At 33.2% G+C, this 12500-nt stretch overlaps 1 protein-coding gene across 1 annotated transcript in view; it reads right to left on the reverse strand.

Annotated features, from left to right (window-relative positions):
• The window catches only part of LOC137655064 (vasopressin V2 receptor-like), a 90615-nt gene that overhangs the window by 2328 nt on the left and 75787 nt on the right, over positions 1-12500 (reverse strand). Inside the window, exons 3-6 of the mRNA XM_068388966.1 lie at positions 12464-12500; positions 7520-7595; positions 3054-3163; positions 1213-1336 (exon numbers count right to left, since the gene is read on the reverse strand). The exon at positions 12464-12500 is cut by the window's right edge and continues 207 nt beyond it. Of these exons, the coding sequence (XP_068245067.1) occupies positions 1213-1336; positions 3054-3163; positions 7520-7595; positions 12464-12500 (347 nt within the window). The remainder of the gene's footprint in view (positions 1-1212; positions 1337-3053; positions 3164-7519; positions 7596-12463) is intronic.

Here is a 12500-nt window from a genome sequence, read left to right on the forward strand (position 1 = left end):
AGGTCGCTCTGTCCCGTAGGCAACCCTTTATTTCACATGGGTAACCATTTATTTACTTTTTCCTTATAAGAAGCTAGGGAAGCTTTAATATAATACCATATAATTTTACAATATTCTTTGATTTTTGGGAGAGTTGATTATTTGTTTTTTTTTATAGTATAAGGTATTCGTAAGTTAACATTTACTGCACGTCTATGTTAATCTTATTTCTCTCTCTGGTAGTTTTGTATTTTTACGATCATTATGTTATGTTTATAAAATGTCAGAGGCGATAAATAAATAGGCTGAAAAGAGTAGAATGTGCCGAGAAAAATAGACAGACGAGAATATTATCATGTTAGTCTTACTCGCGTATGCGCAATTGGGCTACATTTGAGGGTGGGGAGAGATATTTCTTTATTTGAGAGACGGGAATCACCAATGGTAATTGAATAGCCCGAAAGTGTCATTGTTATTTCCTTGTGATCCATAGTGATGAGGAAAATTACCACTAGATACCCATACTTACACATTCTAGAGTCTATTCAATCAAATAATCCCAATGTCATAAAAAAATCAAGTTTTCGGAGGTGAATAAATCATTCAAAATTCTCTAATAATTATTCTAAATTTTGTAATTCAAACATGAAAATATACTGAATTTTATAGCTTACATTCTGTAGATTCCCATTTAGCAAGATAGGGAAATTTGCGTTTGAAAAAGTAACTTTTAAAAGTAACATAGATACGTGAATTACATGATACAAACATGTAAGAGAATCTTATTTTTCCTTATAAGATTATCTTTCAATGGTTTTAAAATGAAAATATCAGTTGAAAAACGAAAAAAGTAGGTAGAGTTTGAAGTGACCGCAATACCATTGCCTAAATGCTGCAGAGTAGCACTCCTGAAATTTTTCAATTCAACTGAATAGTCTTCTGTCCAAAAAAAAAAAAAGAAAAAAAAAAACTACATTCTACTCTAGAGTTTTTAAAACTCTAGGAAACACCAGATTATGTACAAGTTGTAAGATCATTCGCTATTTAAGTGGTTAATGTTTCAATTATTTTCTGCACACGGCGTATCATAAATTTGGTATATTTTTGCACGCATATTGCAATAAACGATATGATTTACCTTCTTTGGTGCCATAACTTATCAGAAAAACAGTTTAATATTGAATTGAATTGTTTTATGAATGACTACAAACAACAATATTTTCATAGTCATACCTGTATGACATAAGGAGTGTTGGTAATATAAAAGGCGGTTACGATGGTGATCGTCATATTAAGAGTTTTTGTTTTAGCTTTTGGCAGTAGACTGTTGGTACGACGGCTGTCACTCTGACCCCTTCTGCAAAAAAGGACAAAATTACATATCACGTGCTTTCCAATAAGCGATATATATATATATATATATATATATATATATATATATATATATATATATATATATATATATATATATATGTATGTATGTATATATATATATATATATATATATATATATATATATGTATATATATATGTATATATATATATATATATATATATATATATATATATATATATATATATATATATATATATATATATATATAATTTGCTAAGCTACAACCCTAGTTTTGAAAAGCAGGATGTTACAAGCCCAGGGGCCCTAACAGAAAAAATAGCCCAGTGAGGAAAGGAAAAAAGGAAAAATAAAATACCTTAAGAACAGTTACATTAAAATAAATATTTCCTATATAAACTATTAAAACTTTAACAAAACAAGAGGAAGAGAAATTAGATAGAATAGTGTGCCTGAGTGTACCCTGAAGCAAAAGAACTCTAACCCAAGACAGTGGAAGACCATGGTACAGAGGCTATGGCACTACCCTAGACTAGAGACCAATGGTTTGATTTTGGAGTGTCCTTCTCCTAGAAGAGCTGATTACCATAGCTAAAGAGTTTCTTCTACCCTTACCAAGAGGAAAGTAGCCACTGAACGATTATAGTGTAGTAGTTAACCCCTTGGGTGAAGAAGAATTGTTTGGTAATCTCAGTGTTGTCAAGTGTATGAGAATAGAGGAAAATCTATAAAGAATAGACCAGACTATTCGGTGTATGTGTAGGCAAAGGGAAAGAACCGTAACCGGAGAGAAGGATCCACTGTAGTACTGCGTGACCAGTCAAAGGACCCCATAACTCTCTAGCGGTAATATCTCATCGGGTGGCTGGTGCCCTAGTCAACTTACTACCTACTAAATATATATATATATATATATATATATATATATATATATATATATATATATATGTGTGTGTGTGTGTGTGTGTGTGTATATGCACGTGTTTATATATATATATATATATATATATATATATATATATATATATATATATGTATATATATATATATATATATATATATATATATATATATACATATATATATACATATATATATATATATATATATATATATATATATATATATATATATATACCGGATGAGAGAGAGAGAGAGAGAGAGAGAGAGAGAGAGAGAGAGAGAGAGAGAGAGAGAGAGAGAGAGAGAATAAGACCCACTTTCCAGTATATTTAACCACCTAAACTAGGGTGTATCGATATTTATACGAATATACATGAACACACACTAGATATTAACACACACACGTACACAAACACACACACGTACACAAACACACACACACCATATATATATATATATATATACATATATACACACACACACACAAGTGTGCGTCTGTTTTTGCTTGTAAGTGTGGATCTGCTTTTACATGTATGTGTATGTGCGTATGTGAGTGCATATGTTAGAAGAAAACCTTCAATAGTTACTTAAAATGTTCATATGTGTACGTTTTTCCTTTAAGATATAAAACAAAAATAACAGGCAGATGTTATGGAAAAAACATGGCTATGGCTGCCATTGTAAATAGCAGAACCGTCGAAAATATCAGGGGAATAATTTGTTGTGTAAATCATTATATCATCACCAAAACTATATAAAACCATTAAATATATAAAAAAAAAAAACGAGCATAACAATTATCTTGATTAAATCCTACTTGAAATAAGAAGATTTCCTCCAGATGGTGTAGTAAATCCTGAGGTAGAATATCAGCACAAAAACTTGGCAGGAAATGAAAACCAACACGAGGACCATCATCAGGTACACCTATAGAAAAGAAAAAAGAAAGATAATTAGGCTGCTGATATCCAGCCGTGGTGGATTGTTACAATTTTACAGCTATCTCTCCGTAAATTATGATACTCTTGCGCTTTTTCTTTTTTCTTTTTCTTTTTTTTTCTTTTTTTTTTGAGCGAGGACTATTGCCACTAAGCAGCACAGGATCTATCTCCAATGGAAAACGCCAAGCTGCTGAGTGTGTAGCTGGTCTGTATCTTCGGCCGAAAAAAATATAAGAACCTTTATTTGCTGGTAATTTCATTAGCAGTAACCCTGCAAAAATGGCTTCTTATCTTCTAGGCCAGAACCAACGGAGGGGGGTTAGAAGAGAGAGGGCAATGTCCTATATTTTTTACGCATCGCCAACTCGCAGGCTACACGCTCTACAAAACCACCTTCACTGTGAATTAGTTTGTGTTCGGTTAGGCGGTGTAAAATGGCTTACCGGTAGATCATCGGCGGAAGAACAGAAGCTCAAAAAGAAACCGTTGTTCTCCATAATAAAAGTGTCATTCCAGAAGCCATGTTCATAAGCAATCCTTTTACGTTTAATTGTTGAGTCTTTTCATTATATAAATATTTTTTATGTTATATTAGTATGCTCTAAAAATGTCTAGCATAAAGTGTCTCGAATTTCGCTTGTTATGCAATAAATAAATTAATGTTCATTTTAGAAGTGGCAAAGTTTATAAACAGTTTTAATCAATGAAAGGGAGACTTTTCTGTGAGATGAATATTTTTTCTTTCAACTTTAAAGCAAACTCCTGAAAGTTGAGTTCACTGTAGAAAACGAAAGTAACAAGAATCTATTTACTGATTATCCATGTTCAAAAGAAAGAGCAAGTTTACTGTGTGGAATATTCCTAAAACAAAAGATTCGATTCACAAATTTGCTGACAACTAATCGACAAAACATATCAACCTATAGATTTTATTCTCAAACACTTACAAATGTGCAATTATAAACTACATATAAACTGTTCGATGAGAGAGCGCTAGATATGATCATATGTGTAGCTTGAGAATGTGTCGGTACAATATGAGGTTTTTTTTTTTTCCTTTTCTTTTTGAGGATGTTGCAACATCTAACGTCGCACGTGATGTAATAACCTGTCCGCGAGCAGTCTGGAATCTCAATAACAAAGTTAGGCAATATTAGCTTTGGTAAACTCATCGATATGTGACAAGAAAGAAGAGCAAGTCGCTGCCGGTAAATAAGTTCTTTGAATATCCATGGAACAAGTGTAAGGCCAGTAACATTTCCTTATAAGTAAAAGCTGAAATCCAGAAGGAATTTTCCTTCTAAAGATATTTTCTCAAAAAGAAAAGTCAAATGTTGAGATGTATAAAGCACAAAGTTCAAGAAAACATCAACAGAATATTACCATTAATTTGTTTTTATTAGTGGAAAGATGTCAAGTTAAAACAAAGTAGAAAAAAAATTTCAACGAAATGTTGAGAGAACTTAGAAAATTTTGAATTGTTTGTAGGAGACACGCTCCATACAAGTCTGTTAATTGGCTAGAAGAGCACAAAACACAACTCTGAAATGTTCTGGGGTACAACAAAGTTTTTTTTTTTTTTTTTTTTTTTGTAGTTATGCAACTTACGTTTGTGACGAGAGCCCGATAAAAATTTGCTTATTTCCGCAATAGTTATATATTGAAGTTTCTTTTTATACTCTAATGTATATTATCCATGCAATAGTATTGGTGTTTAATTGATACATAATATGGTAAATATGTTTACCATTCGTCATGTAAACGCCTATTACAACGTGTGACGTAACACTAGAATATTCAACACCCAGTAGCATACCTGATACCTACAGTAAACTCTTTAGATTAAAAGTTTTACCAGAAGTACATGCTATTCTTAAAATAGTGATGCGTTCATGTTCAGCCATTAGTGAGAACACGAACCTAAAGCTGTAGACTATAAGCCATAAAAAGATTTAGAAGTGGTCAATAGGAGAGGTGGACAACAAATTATTAATGAAATTAACCATCTGGGTAAGTTTAGAGTATCTTAATAGGAAAAAAATCACAGTTGTACCTGGTAGATGTTATCATTGAATATATATAATCTTTTACCAAATGAGTTGCCAGTGTAAATTGGGGATAAAAATGTATTCAAAGCAGACGTAAGGGGCATTAGCATTGGTTTAGAACTTAGTGTTGGAGTTTGGCTACACTAGAATGAAAGAAGGGTTGTTGGTCATTTAATTTTTTCCAAGACTTGGAAAATGCACGATCGTATGGTCAGATGATGTAACTCGACTACAGATGGCAGGTACTGTAGGCACTAAGGTGGTAAGTTGCTCGCTATAGTGATGACAAGTCTCTCAGTCAGCTATTGCAGAATATCCCAAAATTAACAACAGAAAAAGTGAAGCCGAAGCAAAGGTACAAGTGAATTATATGTTAAGGCAATTTATTCTCACCATAATCCCATATAATAGAAGAATCTCCATAGACTCCCAAATGGTTGTATTGATGACTCAGCATATAGACTTATAGGTTCACCCAAACCCCCATCCTTATCTTACAAGGATAGTGAGGTTACAACTACCATTGGAACTAACAAGTTTGAGCGGAACCCCAGTCTGGCGATCACCAGTCAGGGACGTTACCACATAGGCCAGCACAACCCTTGGTGCAGGATGATGTCATAATTCTAATTAGCAAAATTTTTACACAAATATGACTATTTGAGTGATGAAGATTGAAAAATTCATGTCAAAGCTAGTTTTCACTGTTTTTATTAGCTTTATGTACAACACTTCTGGAATACCAGTGCTCAACTAGATCCTAAATCTGAGAAAATGGCTATAGTCACACCAGTTCTGAAAAATGCACTGAACTACCAGGAATTAAACTCATATAGACCTATTTCAAATCTATACTTTGTCTCAAAAGTGCTTGAATATGTAATTCTTGAAAAACTAGTCAGCCACTTAGAAGTAATAGAAGCTTTGCCTGACAACCAATCTGCTTACAGAAAACTATACTCTACTGAGACAGCCATCTGCTCTGTTGTAGATGATATGCTAGAAATGATGGATGAAAATAAATGTGGTATTTTAATACTGCTCGATCTCAGTGCTGCTTTTGATACAGTGGTACAAGAACTACTACTAAATGACTTTCAAGAGAAAACTGAAGACTTTCTTATTTCATGAGTCTTTAGACAGTGACGATTTAACAGTAAATGAACAATATATACTATGAAAAGTTAAATACTCTGAACGAACAAGGTAAAACGGCAGTGGAGGTCCTGTAGAGAGTGGGGTTCACCTGCTGTATAGGACCGGAAAAGCACCCATCAAAGTAAAGTAAAAAGTGAAATTTTCCTAATCTATATGTGGATCATTTGAAATTATGTAAATTCAGTTTTGAAAACTATATCAATCCTAGAGAAGATTTTATCATAATACTATAACATGGTTTAAAAATAGTTTTCTGATTTTGTTTTCATCAGTACTCCTTTAAAAAATTTTGACAAGAAAAAAATCATACCATTAAATTTCTTATCCCTGATCTAGTTACTGATCTCCGACACGGACAATCAGTTGTCTAATTATACATATGATTTTCCATAATTCTAACCAACCTTTGTTTTCAGGTCTCTTGAGGCTATACCAGCTACCAAACAGTGCTGATTATTTCATTCTTGTATATTCATTTGTTTATTCCGCAACCAAATTTTGAAATGATCTTAAAAAACAAATAGTTGAGTTAGTGAAACTTCAGAAGTTATAACTAGGTACAAATACTTGATTTTTTAGCAGTATGACAAAATTCTACATTTAAAATCAATTCCCTTCTTCGAAATCGCTGAAATAAGAACAAATCTAATTTATCGACGACCGAAGAGGATAGGGGTTTGGGAACGACGTTTGCTCTGCTGGACTTCGGTCTCCTGCCACGGTCGTCATGGTGCTCACATTCCATTCCTTCCATCCCATCATCATCCTTTATATATAACCTATCTCCTTCACATCCATATTCCACTTACGGCTGCTAATACTTGGCAAGAGCCCGTGGACCCCTTCTAGGGAAGCCAATCTAAATCCATCCATCCATCGCACATTCAAAGTTTTGATAATAATAATAATAATAATAATAATAATAATAATAATATTAATAATAATAATAATAATAATAATAATAATAATAATAATAATAATAATAATAATAATGGACATTCTGCTGCTTCGGTTTACACAATTAAACTTTCAGCGCAAATTCGATGACTAACTCTAGGCTCGAAAAGGAAACCATTATCACTGCCAAAACAATGAGATAAACTAAGAAAAAAGTTAATGGCGGAATTCACACATACCTTGCGGAAGTTCAAGTCGAGGTCATTGGTGTAGAATTTTGATACACAGAACTCTCCCTTCACCGGATCTTCGTACCTGCGGATAGAACGCAATTCTCAGTTAGTTGCGTCGTGAAAAATAAGAAACCTAAGACAGTAAGAAAGAGCGCATTTAGGTTCAAAGATACACTAATCTACAGTACATATCAGTTATCGTTCAAGGTTAACAGACATTTGTTGGATATGTGATATGATCGAATCATGCTCCGTCTCACTTTCTGTAGTTACCTATATATATATATATATATATATATATATATATATATATATATATATATATATATATATATATGTGTGTGTGTGTGTGTGTGTGTGTGTGTGTGTGTGTTCATGTGTTGTCCACATAGGCTTCATATAAAAATATTGCATATGGAAATATATATTACTGGCTGTCACTACCATCACTGATTAATGAGGACTGATAAGGAAGACCAAAAAATATTTTTTTAATTTTTTCTTTTTTCTTTTTCTGCAATCGTTTCTTATAAAACATTAAAGTAAACTAAAGACGAACAAAATCAACATCTAGTCCAGGGGCCAGGAGTGGAAGGCACTTCCCCTTCACCCCCGTTACGCCCTTTGTTATACTCCTCGTCTTCTGCTTTACTGCTAGCTGTCATTATACTTGCATGAGTTTTGTCTTTGTTCTTCATCATATATCTCACGTCTAGCTGATATTCTTTTTGCATCTGAAACGTATGTAGCATCAAAGGTGGATTTTTAAGGCATACGAATCTGCATGTTTGCATCTTTACACCTGTAACATTCACTGATTAGGGACATATCAGTATCCGGACGTCATGTGAAGGCATAATATCCCTAAAGGGATTTCTTAAAGGTGGTCTTTTCGTTTGTCAATAGAGTGTTGATATCAATCAGCCTTCTATTGTTGCCATAACTTGTATCTGTATAGTACAAAAAGGTGTGCAAATATGTCAGTGTTATATCTGCTGATTTGAAAGTTGCTGTCCTGTCAGCAGATTCTGGAGATACCTAAATTGTATGTTGCGCTATCATGTCTGTCTTTTCATGATTAAAGCACATATCAACCTGAATAGATGTTATCACATTAACACAATTATGACAGTGTGATGTATTTTTTTTTATTTTCGCAAATGTAGAAACTCAGCATCCCTTCGGCCTTTTAGCAAACTTTAATTTGGTTCATTCATCCCAAATCAGTTTGATGACGTTTTCATGGTCATAATTGGGAAGAAATCATATCTAACCCTTGTCCTTGGGCTTTTCAAGAGCAAAGCGGCTGATGATTATCTCAGTTGCCTTTTTTTCTACGGCATTGATGGACTCTGTATGATAACTGGCAGTAACAAAGTTCAATCAACCTTTGTCAGCACGCCGAGCAGTTTCTCTGCAACTTTCCCAAAGGAATTAGGAAGAGCAATCATTGAATGAAGGAAATGCTGTTATTGAAGGAGCTTCATTTTGTCTGTTTTATCTGGGAAACCTTCAGCTGTTGTTAAGCTCCCGGACACTAGACCTAATGGAGAGGACAAGTTTTTTTCAAGAGCCATGTTTTTACTCTCAGACAGTAACATTAACTCTCCAAATATTTTACTCATCCATCAGCTCAAAGACTTTCTTAGAAGCAGTGCTAGCTTTTGTCCTTTTTCTAAAGCTTTCAGATATTTGCAATTGTGATTTTCCGATGTGATCATGAAACTTGACATGCTTCTGGGCAAAGATAATGGTGACAAGGGCTGAACAGGAAGCTTCCCACCGGCATTAACCTTCGGAAGATGACCTTCAATTACTTTTGTAGCAGCTGTGCACTGTTAAGAAAAAAAAATCAATTTAATCGGAAATTCTCCGTAAAAAATACACCGTTCTCAGCCGTATTTCAGTAAAATACAGGAGACCGTAAATTCACCATACTTTGTTATTATTTTTACAGATTGGAGACTGTAATATCACTTCTTTACGTCAATATATCCGTTTTAAAACAATAAATGTCTGGCAACATTCATGCTAGGATTTTTGCCGTTTTACGACAAAGTTTTAACAGCGTACTTGAGGACAAGCAATAAAAAAACTTCTTATCAACCTGGAACGAATCAGTGAAGTTGTTGAAGGCATCCACCACTTTTCAACATCTTTTTCTGATGTAACAATTCTTGCTCTCTTGGTTCTTTAGTGACAATCATTGTCATTTTGTCCACGTTTTAATTCAGGATTTGGTCAAAATATTTAATCATTTTTCTTTATCCTTGTAGTTGCCATTATATTTCATAAGATAATGCTAGTTTAAGCAATCAACATACTTTTTTTCTGAACATCAAGGGTCTTTTAACATTGCATTCTCCGATTATAGGTATTCAAAATGTAGGCAAATTTAAGAAAAATGCAGCTTCGGAGTTTGAAGAGGATGGTTCTGTACAGGAATTTCCGTACAACAGCTCTTTTGACCCCCAGATCCCCATCTGTCATTTGACTAAGAATCTCATCGCCATTCTATTTACATACAACCTCTTTAATAGACTTATGCAGTTTTTGTCACAAAATGAACCAAAGATTCCTATTCTTCACACATCCATCTACTATTTTTACAAATAGAATATAGCAATCCATTGGCAAGACCACTGAATCACTCTTCCTTCCTTGCACGCGTTTTAGATGATGGTAACTGGTTATCTCTGGTTTCATGTACATATTCATAGTAAAGTGTTTGTTTCTTAAGCAATGAAGACATAGGCACAAAACGTTGTTAACACTATCTTTGAATATCATATTGGGTAATGTCCAATGTTTGGGAATTCTGTCTCAAAATCTATCCAACCTAAAATGTTCACCATAAATTTCTTGTCTACACTGTTTAAAATTTGCATTAAAATAATGGCAAATATCTGGCAAAATATATTCCAGGATTTTCAACGTTTTAAAACCGGAAATATTGACGTAAATTACTGATATTACGGTCACCAACTCTTTAAAGGTGATAACAAAGTGAGGTGAAATTACGGTCGCCTGTAATTTACTGAAATACGGTTAAGAACAGTATATTTTTACGGAGAATTTCTGATTAAAATTACAATTTTTTCTAACAGTGTACATAATAAACATTGGCGAATGCTCTCAATTGAGATTTCAATCAATAATCTGATTAAAGTAACAAACTTGCTTTTTTATGGAAGTGAATGATAGAAGCTATTCTATGAAGATATTTATACTTTTTAGCAGTTTCTTGTTCATACATACTGTATATTCTTTATCCATTTTTATGTTTCACATCTTTACAACTGCCACTTATGAGCTAAACCAATACGAAAATCCATCGCAGTGGCAAAGATCATTTAGGGATAATTGCTAAACAGAAGTTTTATCATAAATATCATTTTGTGTAAGTATTGGAAAATTCATCTGACTGCAGAAACTAAATATTTCTTATTTTGTTTAAGTAATTTTCTCAAATAATATATGGTTAATAATACAAAATCATACATCGTCCCGTTGGAAGTTTTGTGTCCTTATACTTTACTGGTATGATATCCTTGTTAGTCACGTATAGAAATGACCATAGAATAACATGATGACCGATATGACTTTTTCAAATACAATCTGATGATGTTTATTTTTCGAGTAGTGTACCTTTCAGACCTCGTGTTGAGGTTATATGATGATGAATTAGCAAAACGTAATTCCTAAGACTTTTAGCTTTGAATTGAGATATTATATTTCAAAATCCTAGGCAGGGCTATTCCTATGTAGTATCAATTATGATAGTTCATTATTCACCCAAAGTCATCTATGGCATCCGATCTATGACGGTGACAAGTTGTACAACAAAATGTTAAGAAATAACGGAGATATAACGAATTAAAAACCAGACCCACTTGTTTCTCCTAAGCCAGGGGGGTATGATTCAAAGATTTGACCTTTGCTGTCTTTCTTAGTTAGGAAGAATCCACGATGAGTGCTGAAACTTAATTTTTATGTATTTTTATGCCTCTCATAAATTTCATGCAATGAGCGTCATATGTCATCCCGAGTGTAAAAAAAAGGTAAGATCTAAACCTCTTTTTCTCGGTTTCACTTTTTTCCCTATTCAAACGCTTATAACTGTTATTTATAGGCGTATTTTCAAGAGAAATATACCATTTTCAAGAGGAAGAGACGTGCAATCTATCGGTTAATTTAAATTTTTCATAAAAAATTAGTTTATGAGATATTCCTCCTTATCATATAATTTCTATATAAATTTCATCCCAATAGCTTTAGAAATAAAGTACTAAAACCATTTTCATTTTTTCTTCAATGAAATGAAAACTAATAATCCAGTTGAAATTTTCTCAGAAAGGTTACCTTATACATATATATAACCTTTACAAATTTCATCAAATTTTGATTGGAAATTCCTATATGGCGATTGCCCCCCTTACTGGAAGTCATGAATCTCGGAACCCAGTTCTAAGAAATGAATGTAAAGGAAGATGTAGCGTCATGGGGGCTTAAGATATTTGGCTCTAAAGGCGCCGATATTTTACTTAAATGAGTGTATCGCATATACGTTCTGAGAGAGAGAGAGAGAGAGAGAGAGAGAGAGAGAGAGAGAGAGAGAGAGAGAGAGAGAGAGAGAGATAAGGAGCTACTGGAATACGGAACAAGGATTTCACAACTTCGAATAGAAAAGTTATAATAAATTATAAGCCATTTCAACAACTTTGTATTGAGGACTAGTAATTCAATCGGGATTTTACCTAAACCTTGAATTAACTTCTTGATGTCCCGTGAAGAATATCAACAACTAACTAATCAAATAAGACATTTCCAATATATAATAAAAGTTTGATGTATAACAATCCACACTTCGAAAGTGAAGACATTTGACATATACAACAAAAAACAAAAATTTCACAAATATGAAAATAAGAAAATTGTTTTTCACCTTACCTAAAAAACACGAAGAAATTTGGGAGCGACGGCAGAA

The sequence above is a fragment of the Palaemon carinicauda genome, chromosome 16 (assembly GCF_036898095.1).
Source record: "Palaemon carinicauda isolate YSFRI2023 chromosome 16, ASM3689809v2, whole genome shotgun sequence".
NCBI lineage: Eukaryota > Metazoa > Arthropoda > Malacostraca > Decapoda > Palaemonidae > Palaemon > Palaemon carinicauda.